This window comes from Drosophila mauritiana, chromosome 3L (assembly GCF_004382145.1).
Source record: "Drosophila mauritiana strain mau12 chromosome 3L, ASM438214v1, whole genome shotgun sequence".
Classification (NCBI taxonomy): domain Eukaryota; kingdom Metazoa; phylum Arthropoda; class Insecta; order Diptera; family Drosophilidae; genus Drosophila; species Drosophila mauritiana.
This window is the reverse complement of record NC_046669.1, coordinates 6,336,313-6,355,700: the sequence shown is the minus strand read 5'-3', so window position 1 is coordinate 6,355,700 and position 19,388 is coordinate 6,336,313. Positions and strand designations below refer to the sequence as shown.

General features: G+C 44.1%; 2 protein-coding genes across 2 annotated transcripts in view; both read right to left on the bottom strand.

Annotated features, from left to right (window-relative positions):
* LOC117141971 (bifunctional heparan sulfate N-deacetylase/N-sulfotransferase) overlaps positions 1-19,388 on the bottom strand; it is a 58,838-nt gene that overhangs the window by 1,597 nt on the left and 37,853 nt on the right. Inside the window, exons 4-6 of the mRNA XM_033305770.1 lie at positions 13,551-13,760; positions 2,048-3,932; positions 771-1,123 (exon numbers count right to left, since the gene is read on the bottom strand). Of these exons, the coding sequence (XP_033161661.1) occupies positions 771-1,123; positions 2,048-3,932; positions 13,551-13,760 (2,448 nt within the window). The remainder of the gene's footprint in view (positions 1-770; positions 1,124-2,047; positions 3,933-13,550; positions 13,761-19,388) is intronic.
* LOC117141972 (probable tubulin beta chain CG32396) lies at positions 15,738-17,426 on the bottom strand. Its single transcript, XM_033305771.1, has 2 exons — positions 17,248-17,426; positions 15,738-17,195 (listed from the first exon to the last, which is right to left on the bottom strand). The coding sequence occupies exons 1-2, from the start codon at positions 17,380-17,382 to the stop codon at positions 15,864-15,866; spliced, it is 1,467 nt and encodes a 488-aa protein (XP_033161662.1). The 5' UTR covers positions 17,383-17,426; the 3' UTR covers positions 15,738-15,863.

Below are 19,388 nucleotides of genomic sequence, written 5' to 3'. Positions count from 1 at the left end.
TTGCTCAGGGCTGAAAGCAGATTTGTCTGCGGGAATTCGGACCAATCTGAGGAACTAAGCTCAAAACATCTGGCAACCAATAGAATATTATAACAATTTAAGTAAAAAGCAACCTTTCCACTGCCCCTGAACTAAACCCTTTTATACCCACATTCATGAACGTAATCGTTTTTCTCCACCATCATCATGAAATCTCGTCAGGAAACAAATTTCCCCAGCTTACAGGCACTTTTATTTGGCCAACTCCAACTCCCCTGATATATTTCCCATTTACTCCAGTTGAATGCCTCACAAAGTAGTCCATCTGTCCATCTCCATTTCCGTTTGTGTACTTTCCGTGTGTTTGTTGGCCTAGAAAAATGCGGAGCGGCAAATCGTTTTCCTTGTCAACTGACAACAGCTGGCATACCGACGAAATCGCAGTACAGCAAAGTGCACTTTTAGCGGCCGCAAAGTGCCACACATACACACATACACCTACACATATCCTTCGAACGAAGAAAAAGCGAGGAGTTTTGTCCCCACAACCCATGGCCACATATGTTCATTAATCCTTCACTCAAAGCAGCAAGGGATGTGTGCAGCTCCTTCGTCGTCCTGTCTGTCGTCCCAAATCACTCACGCCAAAAACGCCGCCCACACGACTGATGGCTCGAACTTTTCATGATTTTCCCACCTTTCCCGGCTTTTCTCAGGTCCCTTTGCCCCCCCCTTATTTTGGTTTTTTTTTTTTTTTGGAGGGTATGGAGGCAACATTCGATTTTACTCACCGCTGCAACAGCTTGGCACTGCGCTCATCCATCGCCGGATACTGGCGTCCCTTGGACTTTCCGAGGCATTTATTGCGCTTCTCGCTGACGGCCTGGCAGTAGAAGCCCTTCTTCACATCGTATCGCAGGTGATTTGAATAATCGAGCAGCGGCTGGATTTTGAGGAAGCGCTGCAGCTCGTTCATCACATCGATGGGATTCAGGCGCAACTGTTCGCCATCGATGATGTGCAGCTGCTGGGCGGGATAGTAGGCCAGCCAGTGCTCCAAGTGCTGGGCGTACTTGCCGGGATTTAGGCACCGGTTCCGCAGATCCTTCAGTGCCCTCGGTGCGGAGTCACTTGCCGTTATGACCTGTTCAAGTGGTTGGGGGAGAAAAGAAGCGGAATGGTGTGAAATCAGTGTTCTTTCTAAGCATGAACACCCAATTGCTCATATGCATGTTGAGAAATTGGCGCAGTTTCCGAACTTGCATATTGCAGTAGTATTTAAGGACATAAAACAAGAAGGCAGCTTTGAAAACCCTTAAGATACTTATGAAATAAGAAGATTTCTAGAATATTTTGCACTTTCTTTTACTGTGGATTTTTACCCCTTTCCTCACAGTGCAGAAATGCTATTAGAGGAACGAGTTCTGAGTGCCTTGACACGGACCTGGACACATGTCAGAGCAAGCTGGTGGAGCAATCTGAGGCATTCGGACATGTGTTAGTTGTGGGACAAACTCGGGTGCAAATAGAAATTTTCCGGCATGGAATTCAAATGAAATGTGCCAAAGAATCAACGAAAGAAGCTGCAGGATGTGTGGAGGCACCTTATTGCCACAATGGAGTAGCAGAACAAGTCCCACAAGTTGTTTCGAATTAAAACCGAATTTTCGTACATTTATTTTGTTTTTCTCGATTTTCTTTTGAGGTGAACCCAAATGAATTTTCCTGTTTGCTTAAATGTTTCTTTTCATTTCCCCCCTCACAGTGCCAGATAAGAAATTGCAATTTGGGAATTTGTATTCGCATCACTTCATATCGAATGTATATCAATCAAGGGGGCACCATTTGATTTCCATAGTACGCAATGAGGCGAGTTAATTATAGTTTTCCATTGGGTTGGCTTAAAGCCTTACAGAAAATTGGACGTAGAAAATAACCAACAAATACAAATTGCTGGGAAATAAGCAGTCTAACTTACTCTATACTATACTCTATAATTCTATAGTACTCTATAATTCTTCGCCATTTTATAATATATTCATATTTTTACTTCGTAAAATTGACTTACCTGATAGAAACTATAGTTGTTGGCTATAACATCGCCGTGGGAACGCTGATGCTGGTACCAGGAGTAGGCCCTCTTCGCAGGTGATATCAGAATCGTGACGATTTTTGCATGTGGAAGCAGGGCATGACTTCGTTTGGGCACAGCCTCACCATCGAAATAGGTAGCACTCTTCTCGAACATGAAGCGTGGCGATCCCAACTGTGTGGGCATCGGGGAGCTCGTGTTGGGCAGCGATTCCGATGGGAAGAAGTCCATGTACCAGTCCAGACCACGATAGTAGTTGTTTCCGTTGAAGAACTGAACCTCCTCAAAGGTTTCCGGACTGGCGATGTTACTCGCAATACTGCCGTGCATGGATAGGAATGTGTACAATGCAGTTGTGCCCGTTTTCTGCGGTCCAATCACCAGGAACTTGGGCAGCGAATCGCAGTTCTTGGTCTTTGACCAGATCTTCTTGTGGCGCACATCGTCACAGGGATTTCCCCACACGGGATCCACCTCCTCGGGATGCAACCGGAAATACATCTCGGCCAGCTGAACTGGCGGAGCTGAGGCCAACTTGAGATTGGTCCAGCACTGCAGGAACTTGATCACCGATTGGAATGTGTACAGAGCCAGACGATCCGATCCATAGTTGGACATGTGCGTCATAAAGATGTTGATGGGATTATACACAATGGTCTGGAAGAGTTCTCCACCCTGTATGGATTCATCTAGTTTATCTCTACCCCCCGGGTAGCGATCGATGTACATGGTGTGGGTGAATAGACCACAAGTTTGCCTCGGCAACACCATTATGTTGCGATGAATGAATCCTCTTCTCAATCGAGCTGGCCTCAAATGAGGATACTCTTCCGTGGAGGTAACCTTCACGTTCCACACCTTTTTCCAAGCCATATATAGTAGCTCATGGGCGGGGTAAACGCCTGAATGATGCGGTGATATGGAGTAACCCGAATCCGTTGGTATGTTGTGATCCACAGCAAAGGCGTAGTTTAAGTGCATTTCTGCCATCAGGAGGGTTAGGTTATCATACAAATGGGGCTGCTGGTGCTTCCACATGTGCGAGAACCAGTTGAACTCTTGAACGTTCTGCAGCAGGAAATCATCACCCAGATTCTCTTCCCTCGTGCCATGATGATAGTATTTTCCCGAGAATCCCAGATTGAACCGGAAACCTGGAACCATGGCTGCAATATTCTTCTGGGTGGCTATTAGGGCTCTCACATCATCTGGTCTCAGTCGGGTGCCCTTCTCGCCCACGAATATATCATCTATATCGACTAGAATCATTCGCTCCAGATTCAGACTAAGTTGACCATGACTTAGATAGCTCAGAGCATCCAGGAAGACCAAACGATGAAGCCAAAAGCGCAAACTGCTGCCGAAGAGCACTCTTTGTATGCCATCCAACTGTCCGCGATCTTGAAGGACAGTAGTTAGAGGTAGTTGCACCTGGCCCACACTATCCGCTGGATACTCTTGAGTATTTCTCTGCGCCCACTCCACAGGCTCATAGGTACTGTGATTATGCTGGAAAACCGCCCAATCATCTCCGGGCAGAGCTCCCCAAGCTGTTTCACCAGCTCGTGTTAATCGAAGCACCGATGACAAGGGATTCAAGCTGGCGTCTCTCAACCTCAGATTCGTGTTGACAAACAGCGGAAAGTCCCGAAGTTGGGCACCGACAAGAGTCTCCTCACTGGGACTCACGAAACCCACAATTCCCACGGAGTACTCCCGGCAGTATTTGTCCAACAGCTCTCGATTCCATTTGTCCATATTGAGATATTTGTCCAGGTTCTCAAACACTATCACGCCATAACGACCTTTGTCGAGATTGGTGAGAACTGGTAAACTCTTGCCCGCCACTTCGATTTTATATCTGCAAATAAGAGGAAATAGGATTTTAAGAATGTGTGAATAAGGATATATTAAACTAAAAACCAATATGAATAAGAGGCTTATAACTATAAAATATTTTCAGCTAAAAATATATTCATTACAATAACAATATTATCATCGGCTTTTTTAATCCTAAACCCATTTTTTCAATAAAGACTCTTCTAGCAAACAATTTAAAACTGAGAAAAAAAAACATTACTCAAATATTTTTCTATGCCAACCCAATGGTCTTGCAACAAATGGCATATCACAATGGAAAATATCTGTGTGCCATAACTGTCAAACCAGAAACAACATGGCAAACAAAGATGGCGTTAGAAAGAATTCCGGCACAGATAGAGATAGAAAGAAAGTGCTTGTCAAATGTGACATTCATTGAGGGTGTGAGCAAATGAGACAAACGAAATCCTCCTTGGATTGGAATAGTGCAGCGAGAGCTGCATTTGACAGCCGGATGTCAAAAGCGGTTGGCTATGACAAGCCATATAGAATGGGTGACATTGCAATGCAATTGCGAAACCCCAAACGTGAGTAGCATGCGATAAGCTCGTGTTTGTTTTAGCTGGAAGAATAGATAAGCTTAGATGGTTCTGCCAAGAAAGCGAACAAATATAGCATAAATCTCAGCGAACGCTTTAACTGCTTAATTTCCATTCGTTAGGCATAACACATGTGTATTTACGTATGCCATTCGTTATTCATTGCCATTTCCATAACCAGGAAAAGCACTTGGAAAAAACACAGCGAATGCCATAATTACATTGAACACGGTTGCATAAATATGCAACGTCTTTATGAATAAAATCAATTTCAATATTATTATTTTCGCTGAGTAAACCTGCTAAACGTTGCCATCTACCCTACTGCTACTACTCATATTGTTCCCTTCGCCTGTGCGTAAATATTTTGCATAAATATTAAAATATTTTCACTGATATGGAATTTCCAATTGATTGAATTTCATGTCTGTCTCTGTGCATTTCACTTTGGGCGGTGGGCGAATGCATATGCATATACGGACCAAATGTCGGTTTTGGTTTTGCGTATATCCTGCATACACTGCCAACCAGCATCCTGGATCCTCCATCTACCACATCCTGTTGGCCAGGCAGCCAGTCGGGCCATTTAGTGGATTTTAAAGCTAAACAAGCCAAGCTCGTGACCGAGGCCAAAAACCCAAACCCGGACCCAAAAGCCAATAAACCCAGTGATCCGATCCTTCGGCAAAATGTTGTCCACTTTATTCAATATGCCAAGCGGTGTTTCCACCATTTAAGGGGCCAGTACACGTAAACTCCGAAACGGGACGTAAAAAACCCAATGGAGCAGCCATTGTAAGCATTTTTATTGCTTTACTTTTTGTTGTTGTTTAACCCGCCACACATTCGCCGAAGCATATTAAAAATATTTGCAACTGCCCCCGCAACCGTTCGGCTGCATATAAAAGTCATAAGGCAAAACAGTTTATATATGACTGAATGTGGTGCTCCACTGAGCCGAAACTGCGCCCTGTATATTGTAGATATATATATATATATATGTATATATATACAGATCTGTATGTATCCTGTGGAATGGGGAGTCCTTGCTCGTGAGCGTGGCGTATTATTGATAGTTTTGTGCGATGGGCCTGACAAAAAACGAAATGACTTTTGGCCTGGTCCTCCTGCGACCCTCCTGCGAAAATAAAATCAGGTGGGGCGGCGAGCTGGATATTTTTGGGCGGCGGTGGCTGTCGGGCGGTTAAAACGCTGACACACTGCATGCATTGCATATTTTATGGCGCGTCAACACGAGACCATGTGTCACCCGGCATGGGGTCTCCATTTTGGAGTGAAGGGTGGGATTTTGCAGCAAGCCCATCAAAGTGGTCATTTATGTTTCGCCCGGATATTGAAAGATCGTGCGCCCAGCTCGACGGCTCGAGGACGAAATTCGCATAAAAGAATGGGAATATAAAGAGGTGAATTAAATGCGAGGATCGTCATCCAAGTCGTGATGACCTGGAGAATTGCATAAAAATATCAAAAAAAAAACTAACATTAAAAAGTTCTTTAAAATTATTTTGTAAAAAGATCATAAAATATTGTTAGTATAAACATATTAGGTTTTTCTGTGCAGAAAACACTAGACAAATTGGTTTTAGAAACCCAACTGTGCTTCTAAAATTCGTTTAATTCAAGAGCGAGCAGATAACATATTTTTAAACCCTAATATGTACCCACTGTCAAAGATAACAGCAAACCCACCGAGCAGCCCAGAACGACCCACATCAAATGGCACATGGCACAAACGAGCCGCAGAGGCACCAAAAGAATTTTCATTGCATACTTTTCAGGTGTTTGGCGAGCTTCGGGGATGCCGGGGTGGATTTAATGCGAACTTCTGCTAGGTTATTCGAGTGCTGTAAGAGCATTAATTAAAGCGTTTTATCTGCACAAAATGTTTGTTTAATTAACTATATAATGACACTTTCCCTTGGTGCGAATGTGTCGCTGTGTGTATGTTGATGTTTGAAATTTAATTGCCAGACGGAAAATGAGAGAAGTTCATTTACAGGCCCGCAGCGGATTTGTTTTAAAAACCCATTACCGGGTATTACTTGCAAGTAAATAAATGTTGTTTTTTCCTTCACCAGGCATACGCGCGTGTGTGTGTGAGTGAGTGAGTGAGTAAGTTGTGTGTTAGAGGGCTTGCGCTCATTTGTTTGCATTTGTATGGGGTGTTAAATTATCCTCGGGATAAACGTAAAAGTGCAAATGCCGGCGTGCGCGCTAGTACTTGTTTTTTCCTTTAACCCTGTTCTTCTTCTTGCCTCCGTTTCCGGTTCGTAGGTGTTGCCTGTTTGTTTGTCTGTCTGTCTATCTGTGTATGTGTGTCTGCCTGGCTGGCGCACTGAATGTGGGTGTTTGGCTGTGTTTGTTGGCCAACTCGCGCTTGTCGCTTATGCAACGCATTAAATGAGCTTAGTTTTAGTTGACTTCCCACTGCCACTTTGGCTTACAGGGTCTTGTGTCGACTCCGCTCGAGGAGCTGCCACATTCCGCTGTATGCCCCCGAATGCCGCCGCAGTCCAGCAGCTGTGTTGTAATTTCATTAGAACGCTTTGGGGCTGCCGGTTTCATCTTGGTGGCGCATCTCACTTGGCCTTGTTGATATTTGCGCCAGGAAATTAAGCTGTAGGGCGAATCGCAAATACAGATTCCTGCACTGGCTACGAAATCCTTGCGAAAACAAGAATAAATTTACAAAATTTAAATGGATTTTATTGTGAGTATTACACGGAGAAACGGACTTTCAAAATAAATTTTAATTATAACATTCTATTTTAGGAACGCTTTAATATATTTCATTATGGCTTAAATGCTAATGTAGATTTCTTTCTATGTACCAAAGGCAAAGATCAACATAGATAGACCTTCCTTAATCGAATAAAATCCCTAGGATTTATTTGGCCGTTTGAAGCGGTTGGCCGGCCGGTTTCTGTGGCCAGCCAGGTGAATTGATCCCTGCCATAAGAGCCCACCACATGGCATTCGACCGTCAGGGCCCAAAAAGTAGGCAATGGCAAAAGTTGGCCCGTGAGGCAAAGTTTCAGCTTATTAGCTGTGAGTAATGATGCAATTAGCACGGTGGAGGCCATGGACTACCTGATTACTTGATTAGATGTGCTGTGGTAGACACGTGTGCCAATTAGTCGACAGGCGAGTGGGAGGCGATTGATTTCCATCAGTCGGACACGGAAATGGGAAAAATTGTAACCTTCTAGGTTCGCTCACAATGGAAATTGTTTACTACATGCCTTGAAGTGAACATAGAACTTAAAGCTGATGTGCACAGTAAATGCATATTGAATAAATCCTTTGAAATTGAATTCAAACAATTAAATTTATAAGTAGCAGTAAGCTCGAAATAAAATGTAAACCAACTTAATTGAAATGATATTTGCAATAATTTAATACCCATAATGTAAAGGTTCATACATTGTTGTGGCTCACATTTAAATAATCAACCAGATTTTCGATTTAATCGCTGCAGGATTAAAGTTCGCCCCACCCACACGCGAATTTCCAATTAAATTCCTCGCATATTAAGACATTTTCCCCGTGGCCTATAATTTTCAAGCGTAATTAACCCCAACCAATACCCCCCACCCCTCCACTAGTCACTTGAAATGGGAAGCATTTACCCCGGGCAAAAGCAAAAAGCACTTTGCCCGTTGCTTTAGCAACTCGCTGAGTAATCTATATATCATAAATAAAAATACCCAAGAGGAGGTAACTGTGTGCGAGTGGCGGAAGTTACTTCTGGCTCGGGACACTAAACAATGTGAAAATTATACAACAAATGGCCATTACTCTATATGGCATCGGTTGGGAGGAGTCGCCAGAATCGTTAGGCCCTCCACGCCCACTCGGCGCGCAATCCATTCTTTCATCCTTTCGACGAGGGCAATAAATGAGTTTAAACTACAAAATTTATTATACGCGGCGAAACTACTTAAGTCACACACACAGCGATGAAAAAGGAAGGAGAAAATTTCACAGAGAAAGCAGAAGACACGCAGAGGCAATGTCCTTAAAGTCGCGACTTGTGAGGGTCGCGCGGGGGTTAGGGGAAACCCCCTTCTGTTTAGGCCAATATAATCACGCAAGCCAGACGACGATGACGGTTCTTGGGGGAAAAGTCGGGGGCTACCTCCTGCTGCTTGAGTAATTCAATAAAATAACCAATTTGTTGAAAAAAAAAGTAGAAAATGGTTTGAGTAGGAAAGCAGCATAACAACAAGCGACAACAACAGCAAAAAGCCAACTTGTCACACAAAACATGAGCGTGGGTTACTCCGGGCTTCCAGGGGGTCAAAGGTTGCGGGAACAATCTCTGTGCACAGCATCCAACAACAACAACTCGAACTGCCGCGTCACGTGCCAAGCGCCAGAGCAAAAATATACTTCTTTTTTTTTTATATATTTTTCCCTCTATTTTCTGCACAAACACAAGGGCGAAAAAAAATATAAAGACCATACACATATGGCAACATATATGTATGTATGTACATATGTGTGCAGGGCGACTATATTGTATGGCCATTGTCGTGGCCTAAACAGTGGAAAGCATTTCCATGAAATCTTAATGGAACGATTCTTATAAATTGAATTCAGATTTGTGGAATTTTTAATTGCAAACGAAATGGAATTTTTAATTTTTAAAAAGAGCTCTTAGCACTCGAACGTTATTATTCGTCAATTCAATTTGTGAGATTTGAAAAATACAACATGTATTTGTGGAATTTGTAATTAGAAAGGAAATGGAATTTCAAGACTTGACTTGTCAAGTTATTTATTAAAAGGGGTTGTGAAATTTGAGTTTGATAACTTGAGCAAAGCGGCTGAGTTATTTAAAGCTGCAATCCTGGCCTTAAATTTAAAATGAAAATGTGGAATTATATAGAAAATGTTATAAGAGAAAGATACGCACAAAAATTGCATATTTATCTCTAATAAATCATGTAGCGCACATTTTCTAAAAGAAAAGCCAACCGCCAAGGAAATTATATAATTTTACAGCCCATTGATTCCCACTGTGGCACAACAGATAGTCTGCCTGCCTGGTGGCTGGTTAAACTCCATTGACTTGTGAAAAATTGAAAATAAAAATTTTCCGCGACATTATTAAAGTAAACATTGGCGAAAAGGGTGTGATTATGACGAGCCAAGCACAGGAGAAGCCAGCAGGAGCAGCTAGAATCCTGGCCTGGCAAAATCGAGAAAAGCGGGCAAAAGGGGAGCCAAGTCCTCTAGCCAAGTTCTCTATAGAGCTACCCGCTCTACCCATGGCAAGCTTCCAATTGTGGTGGCTGTTTATGGCGCTTGCCATGTGTCTGCGCGAATTGACGTCAGTCGCGGAAGGGATGGGTCTGTCGTTCGTCGTTATGCGCCTTTTGGCATTTCGCGTTTTAAAAAGTTGGGGCTCCCAGTGGCGCAATCAGCGCCCCGGAATAAGCGAAAGGATGAGCGCAGTTTTTGGGGCTGGGCCACCACAGAAGCATGCTACATTATTCACACACACCCCCACTATAGCAACCCATCAGGATGGTTGCTTTCGGGGGTCCTTGGTTCAAATGATAACAAGGCTGCTGATGACTTCCGTGTGCTGACTGCTGACTTGACTTTCCGAGTCAGCCGCCTGACTTGGCTTCCCCTTAACCACCACCATACTCCCCAAATCAAAAATTGAAAATAAGGTTAAGTAGCTATTACGCTCGTATATACATGACCCGCCTATTGCGCACATTATAAATGGCAATTTAATAAACGATGGCATAGCAAGGAACCATTGAGGCGATGTCTTTTGGGCCGGGTAATTACCTTGGAAAATTTCATTAGAATTTCACGGCGCATTAGAGGCTGAAACTTGCCCCTAACACTCAACCAAAAATTCCTCCTTTTTTTGGAGGCTATCCAGCTTACAAATGGCGGCAATCCGGGCGTAAAAACTTTTGCAAAACTTTGCATACTTGCTGGCGCGCGCGGCTTTTGGCCAGAAATTTGTATGTACAACGTGGGCCATTTGTTCGGGGAGGGTAAAAAAGAAAAGAGCGTCCAAAAGTTGGCAATCAATCAATTGGCCAGGCTAATTGGAGCGGCTAAAAGAGCGGCAGCGATTACAAAGCGAAAAGCGTTGTAGCCAAAGTCCATTAGTAAGACGTCAAATCGCGGAAATACGCCTGCTTTAAATGCAGCCGAGTTTGTAGCAAATATTGAATAAATGTAACGACTCTCGCTTTGGGGGCAACGCTACTTTGCAACATTACGCATACGTCAAGTGCGACACTTGGAAAGTCACCGAGTGAATTTTTCATGACTAATTGAGTGGCAACTTGGGAGCAATGAGCAGCGTCGCTTCGGTTCATAAATAATTGATAATGGGGAAAAGCGAGTTCTAGGATTGCCTTGCCAAAGATACACGACCGTCGAATGCACCTGCGTCCCGCCCACGCACACACTCACGATTCCTGGGACGCATTTCAATAATGGCTGCCATGACGCCAGCGACAACTTTGATTGCCTGTGCCTTCTGCATTTGTAACCTGTGCGTTGTGCGTTGTGCGTTCTGCTGTTGAGTTGTAGGATGCACGGCTCCAGGCAGCACTGCAACAAACATGTACTACATTATATGCTACTACCAATCCATCTCTACTGCTTCTTCGCCTGCCCCTTCAATGCACAGGGGAAAAAATTGGAGCAACTTAAAGTTACAGATCTCTCTGGAGCTAGAAGGGATACACAAGTATGAAGTATAAGTTTTTCAAGATTTTTATAGTTTACATCACTCACACTGAAAATCTTTAAAGCTGATATCATCTAGGATACTCAGCTTCACATCTAGCTATTTAACTATGTAATTTTGCTTCTGTGTACTCATCCGATCTCCTTTCGGTTCTCTGATATGCACACACTTCAACTCCCTCACAAAAGTCATCAGCAATAATGAGATGGTAATGTTAATGAAATTTGTTGCCCGTCTCCCTCGGCTACGGGCAAAGTTTGGAGTACCCGAAAACCAAAGGAAGCAGCAGACTAGTCACTGAAGAGTACACTAATGAAGTCATTGATAAGCAGCGGGAGTAATGGCAGCATCAAGGACCCACCCAGATCCTTCCACGCCCGGCACCCAACACCCTACTCCCGGGCTCATATGACCAAGTTGATTAGGTCATGAGAGTCATTCGCCTGCATATTTGGTTAAAGCGCGGGAGACAATGGCTGGCATTACTCAACTGGTCGGGGCCTTTTGGGGGGGATGGCAAGTGGAATGAAATGAAGGGGACTGATACTATGGCTGACTGAATGGCATTGCTGCTGTTGCTATTTGTACTTGAAATCTCATTAAAGTTGAAGCACTTGTCTGCTGATGAAGGAGTACGAGTCGCAAGTCTTTGGGAAATGCAAAGCACGAGCACCGAGCAGCTAGTTTTCCTACAGCCATAACGACAAAATTTAATTATACAACACAAGAGCCAAAGGAGTCGCACAAACAACATCAACAAAAGCTGCGGCAAATTGAAATTCTTGCCCTTTGACTTTTGGAGGCTGCGAACAGCCATTTGCCTCGGGCTTCTTTCTCTATCCCCATCTATAAAAAACTAACCACTCTTCTTGCCTTCGCTTTATAACCGCAATTTACACAATTCACAAACATGTATGTCGTGCATTTTAAAAAGAGAGTGTGAAGAAAAAAAATTGCATAAAAATGGTATTGAAAAGTTTGCCACGCCCTCCCGGTGCCAAAGTGCAGCTGGTATAATAATTGCGGTTACTCGCAGGAGGCTGCTTCCTGCGGTCATTGCGGTTAACCAATTGGGCGGGCCTGGAATGGCTCACACCTACACACAGGACATCCGAGCACCCACACTAGCAAACACCAGTAAAAGGCGGCCGACAGGAGAATTACAAAGGCATAACCCAAGGAAGAATAACTCTTTGTAAGGAAGGCAACGAAAATGTAGCCGGCGAAATTAGGGAATTCGAAATACCCTCAGGGAGCAAAAAGCACACCAAACAGTTTGAAATGGTTTACCCATTTCATTTGAGACTAAACTTTGTAGCAGCGTTAATTCAAAGATTCAAAATCAACATAATATTTAATTAATAATACTACAAGTACAATAGAATTTAGGCAATTCCTTTAAGCGCCAAAGGCATTAATCATAACTTGAATAACTGTGTTTCTTCCAAGCATTAATTAATTGGGACCATCGTACATCTTGAAATGCTCTCGAATTACGCAACATTGCTGTCAGACTCTGTGTGTTTATGGCTTACAGTCATCCCCAAGGGACTCAACTCCTCCTTGAAGTTGAGCACTTTGTTGGCCGACTGCAGGCAGTGTGGTCGGGAAAAACTGCTGACTTGGTCAGTTGGAGGTAAAGGCGGAGGAGGAGAAGCCATGTGAGGCAGACGACTGAAGATACCCGGGGCAGGTGAGACATTCGCCAGGGAAAACGAGACTTCCGCCTGAGCTGGCCGACCAGATGGATGGATGTGCTGGATGGATATGGATGGTATGCCTCGGCAAGGATGCTCGGGATGCGGCGTCGTTTGGCAGGCCACTCGACCACAAAAGCATAAGTTGCCAATTAAACTGGAATGCTTTCTGGTTGCCCGCAGCAGCAACGAGGAGCATAGCTTCCCCCAACCGGAGAGACACAGACACAGAGACACCGAGGCGGGGAGAAGCTGCATAGCTTGGCATTAATTTCATAACCTGCCTTTTTATGGCCAACTACCCAAATTGGGTCAGCATTGACAATGGCCGGGGCTGCAGCAGCAAAGGAACCGAAGTGCGGAACAGGGGGAACTAGAGCATTTCGGAGTCCGGGGTCCGGAGGACCTCACTTGGCACTCGCCATTCATTTTGCCTCGGTGTCTCTCTCTCTCTGTGTGAGTGTGTGTGCAGTCTGGTGTTGGTTTCGCTGCCACTTCCGTTTCCCAGTTACTTTGAGTGTAATAATTATCGCCGCATCGCTGCCTTCGCAATTATGCAAATTTGCCAGAGCTAATTGTCTATGATTTCTCTTTTGCCCTGCGAAACTTACTTGATCCGATTGTAGACGAGCAGCTCGGCAATGTCCCTGCCCAGACCGGAATATGTGGTCTCCACAAAAACGAGGACCTTGGGATCGATCCGTAATCGAGCCTCGGAACGATGGTCGGGCGCTGGGGAGGCATTCCGGATGTGTTTGCCACCAGAGTTGATCATGCGGCAGTTGATGATGGGAGCGGGATGCGTATCGCGTTGAATAAGACTGAAAGAATAGAAATAAATTTAATATAAGATAAACTATTTATCCAAAATAATTACTAATAGGATAACGGATGCTGGAAGAATATTTAAATGCTTTTAAATATTAGTTTTCTCTTTCCAAATCGTCTAAACCTTTGAGTAATACTTTACGTGGTATAAGCCTTCTATAAGCACCCGCCAACCGAGTTAAGCTTTAAGCCAACTGCTTTCCTTTGTTTTGTTACCTTTTTGAGCACTCCCAATTCCCCTTGCAGAGCTCGAATATATTTAAACATTTACCAAAGCAATTAAATGATATAACGGAGCAGACGTTGACTTTTGAAGCTGTCAGAGGGAAAACTCATGCATACAAAAATATGCTAGAAATAATAAAATGGCAAACTGCACAAAGTCCCGAAATGCAACATTTCGTTGGAGGGTAGATAAGCAAGAGGCGGCAAACTTGCCAGTGGAGAGCTGTTCTTCCGCTCCAAACGAAGAAGACGATGAAGCGCTGGTGGCGTTCATTTATTGTATTTGCTTTGTCGACCGACTGCTGCAGGGGATTTTGTGTGGCAGAAACATGGAGGCAAATATAGGGAGGTGCTGCTGTGACACAACACCGCATGTTGCAGGCCAAAAGTATGAAATAGTAGCTGGGGAATCGTGGCAACGGCAGCCAAATTGAGATACGCGACAACGCTGCGTATGCGTAATATGCAAACATCGTTGGCGGCTGTCGTTAGCGTTGGGTAGATGTGTTGCGTTTCCCGGTGCCTGTTGGCTGCCACAAAGATAAAAGCCAACCGCCAGATGTCTTTCAATACCAGTCTTGTTATGTCACACAAAGAGAAAGCAACAACAGTATTGCATCCTCATTTCTATAATGCAAATACCTCGGATTGTATGTTTTTACGCTCCTTGTATGTTTTTTTTTCCATTTTCTAAGATAATTGAGTTATAAAGTATTTTTTCTCGATTTATAACATTTAATAGATAAAGTTATCCACAGTGCGCCCATATTAGTAGCTTATCCTCAGGCTTGTCTCACACATCTTCATTTGCTTGGTGTTCCTGGGTACTTGAGCTTCTCCGTCCTCTTTAAACGGCAACAATGCGGCTCATTAACAAACCAACAACGAGCTGAATACTGAGCCATCTAATGTAAGTTTGCGAGCAGTTTCAACTATCCTTTCAGTCTGTCTCTGTGTGGGTCAGAACTTTTCTCATAGGAGTGGAAAAGTTTGTGCCCTAAAACTGCCTGAGAATCACCTTTGACCTGGGCAACTTTTCTATTTAGATGTTATCCAACCTTTCGTGTTGCCCTGCCCACTGCTCTGTGTTATATCCTTCACGTCGAGTAGAGCGTTTTATTATAAAGCTTATGCAATTTCCACATATCCTTGTTGCATCCTGCTAACCTTTGGCAAGGCAGTCTTCAGGCAGTCCATTGCAACAGGAAGAAAATAATAATAACGAAAACATGCAACAGTGAAAGCGCTTAGGTAAAAGCGGCAACATGTGTAAAATCCTTTTGCGAGCGCCTTTCAAGTAAAATCCCCAAAATTAACAAAAACCTATTAGGCCAAACCCCGCAATCTGAAAGGGTACCGTTCACAGGACATGCATGCAGCAGGACCCAACTGGCTGCCTTGCAAATTGTAAATACTTTTTGCATTACAAAAATGTGGGGGCTGGGCCGTGTGCTTGTGGAACGCCCAGGATCCCAGGTCCTGGCAGGCTGGCAAAACTTTTGCACTGCCAAAACAAAATATTTAGATAGCAAACGAACACATATATACACGGCTGGCCAAACACACACACGCTCAGGTATAAAACATGTAGGTCCACCAAAAATATCAGATAGGATAGTTTTTCTTTTTCTTCTTTTTAGTTTTGTTACCCCAAATGCATTTTAAACATGGGAAAAAGTACTGGGGAATATAATGCGAAAGCAGTCGGTAGCAAAATTGATAACTTTCCAAAAACAAATGAAACATATACCTAAAATATATATTTTTCTAGTCGAAATATGTCCTGATTCCAAGACGCGCAATTACAAATGAACACTTTGAATTTTGTGAACCCTGATATCTATCTCTCTGAATTAAATGTGGAAGTAATATTATTCGGTGCAATATTGACAATGGGCCTCTGCGGTGGCTTCCTCTTCACCGCTTTCTGCGCTCCCACTGCGGCCACCACCTCCTCCACCGCCACCACCGGAATCCTCGCCCTCAGCACTACTGCGGTAATCATCGATGATGGCCTGTAACTCCTGTTGCGCATCCTGGAACTCCTGCTCCTCCATTCCCTCTCCCGTGTACCAGTGAAGATGGGCCTTGCGCCGCAACATGGCCATGGAAGCGTCCAGTAATCGCTGGAACAGCGTCTGAATCGCCGTTGTGTTTCCAATGAATGTAGCTGACATCTTGAGGCCCCTCGGCGGTATATCGCAAATAGCCGTCTTGATATTGTTGGGTATCCAGTCTACGAAATTGTTGATATTCTTATTCCTCACCCCAGTCATCAGTTGATCCACCTCACGCGGTGACATTCTTCCTCGGAAAATTCCAGCAGCGGTCAGCAGTTTGCCCTTTCGAAGATCGATGGCACAGAGCAGATTATTACTGTAGAAGATCTGCTGCACCAGCTCCGAAACGGTGCCCTTGCTAAACTGCTGCTGCTTGCAGGTGACCAATGGTGCGAATCCCGGTATGAGGAAGTGCAGCCTCGGGAATGGCACCATATTTACATAGATCTTGCGCAATCCAGCATTCAGTTGGCCAGGAAACCGCAGGCATGTGGTTATACCCGACATGGTCAGGGCTACTATGTGGTTGATGTGCTCGTAGCCGGACATCTTGATCTTCAGGTTTCTATTGCAGATCTGGAACAGGGCCTCGTTATCAAGGCAGAAGGTTAAATGCGAATTGTTGACCAAGGCGGGAGTACTAAGTAGGGCATTATAGGGTTCCACCACGACCTGCGACATATTCGGCGACGGAATGGTCACATAGTTGCAGAGCAAATTATCCGGATACTGCTCCACGAGGGCCTCCATTATAAGAGAGGTCAAGCCGGAGCCAGTTCCGCCTCCGATCGAGTGGAGCAACTGAAAGCCCTGCAACGAATCCACCGATTCCACCTCCCGGCGCGTATTTTCCAGCACCTGATCCAAAATGGCGGCACCATCCGTGTGATAGCCACGTGCAAAGTTGTTCCCAGCACTCTCCGATCCAGCCACAAAGTTCTCCGGCCTGTACAGCTGACTGCTGGCGTTGAGACGCTGGATGGTGCTGGCTTCAGTGTCTATCAGTATGGTGCGGGCATAGAACCGTTTGCTGGCCGTTGCGTTGAAGAACACATTGATACGCTCCAGCTGAAGTGGACTGGTGCCGCCAAACCGACCAGAAGCATAATCCACACCGTGCTCATGTGAAATCACGTGCCAGAACTGGAAAAAGTTGAACACTTAGCACATCACCTATAACACCTGGTTTACCCACAGAATCTCCGATGGCATTGCCGGCTCCGCCGATCTGCAGTGTGACTATCTCCCTCATTTCGACCCAATCTCCGCTCCTTAAAACCACTAAGCTACGGGCTGCCTCCTCATCCTGTCCTACGCTTTTCTCGCTCATGCGCTTAGATCCTAGGCTTACAGTGGGCTGGACTTCTCCTGGCCAACCTGATCAAAAAATTTTCTAAAATTTGTAATCTCTTTCAAACCACAAATATAAATTCGGGAAATCATTATTACTCTGAGTACTAATATTCCTCAAAAACTTCTGCAGTACGAGTTTCGCTTCAGTTTGCAAGTGCATGTTAAATTAATGCGAAATTTGTGTGAGTTAAGGAAATATTTTTGGTAAAACACCTAAAACGTGGCATTCAGAACGGAAAATAAAATGTAATTTAACTCTACTTTGTACGTGAGCTGGCGAAAAACTTTGGTAATGCCTCCAATTTCAGCTTTTACATTCACTTTACTGTTGCATCCAAAGGCAATTAATTTTGATTTGGCTTAACGAGGGTAATGCTTTCTTAATTAAATCAGTGTTATTCATGTGAAATTATTTCTGCACTGTTTAACATATATACAAATATATCTGCATTTGGTGTGTCAAAGACTTTATTGAATTTCATTACACCTTAATTAAGGCTTTCAACGACTTTTCCTTTACATTTCTGTTGTGCTAATAGCAATAAATTCTGGATGACCTGACAGAAACTTGTAGCAAAACTTTTTCCATAAAATCCTTGCTATTCATTAAATTAACATTTAACAAACAAAAAAAATTTCTTTTGTAATCAAAAGGCAGTCGACAATAGATTGATTATTTTCTTTGGCCCTCAACCACATTTATTCATATCTTTTCCCCTGTGAACGCAACAAAGTAACTATTTGCCAGTTCTTGCAATCCTTACAGGACATTTTCATAGTTGATCAGCGGAGGGAAAACTTTTGTGACTCCTGACGCCCGAGTCCTGCGGCATGATGAAGAAATTTTTGCTGCTTACTCAGCCTTCTCGTTTGCATTTTCGTGCAACCTGTTCTGTTTTGGCCTGGCCTCTCAGTTGGCTGATTTATTTGTGCACAGCACAAAATTTCCGTTTCCGTTGGCGAAGAGGTGGCGGGCGGGGGGCGTTAGGAGGTGGGCGGGGTCCCAGGGCCGTAGCTTCGTCTTTTGTGCTGCATAAATTAGGCAACAAAAAGTCAGTTTATGCATTTGCGACGTGTTATTTATGCGGGCGTGCAACAAACTTGGCAAGCAGCTCGCTGCTCTCTTGCAAATGTTGCACTGTCAACGAAGCTGGGAGAAAAGTGGCGGGGCAAGCGGATGGAAAAGCAGAGCAGAGGAAAAGGCTTACGGCCATGAGCGTGGCCAAGGCTTATTAGTCAAGTTGAAAGACATGACGCGGAACGGTTTTATTGAATCCGTGAGCGCACATACATGTATATGTAGGGAATTTTCCAGCATGTACGTATACGTAACTTGTGGGACTTTAAAGCTTTTCCCTCGTCACAATGGGATAGCCGCATGGCCCAGAATATTATGACCGACTTCGAGCTGCTCCGAGCTGGGCAAGCACCGCAGCTCAGACAATAAATCGTATGTAAAAATTTGTAATAAATTCGCAAAGTAGCAAATGCAGCAGCCGCAGAAGCGAGAAGCGCGGCCAACAGGGCGCATACGTAATGCAGATTTTCACCGAAGGAAAACCCAAAAAAACGGGGCAGCCCCAGCCGCCGCAGCAAATGCATAATAAAATGCGAATCTAGCACAAGGATATGTGTATATGCTATAGAAAAGGGATATCTGAGGACAAAAAAGGAACGTAAAAAATATTTAGTTCCCCTCCGCAAAAAAGCAAAATGAATAAGGCAAACAAAATGGGAAGAGTTCTGGGCAAATGCAAAAAAAGAAAACCAAGCTAAAACGAAGACAAAGCGCCCACTTAAACAGAAATGGTAAAAGCAAAGAGAAGCGAGCCGGCGAAATGAGCGGGCTGAGTAAACTAAGCGCAGCTTTTGGCCAGAAATATCGCTGGCGATTTGTGGTCGAAGCCTGTCAATGTCAGAATAAAGTAAATTAAACTGGAGAGCAGCGAAAACGTTTACTTTGGGGTAAGACTGCAATAGCAG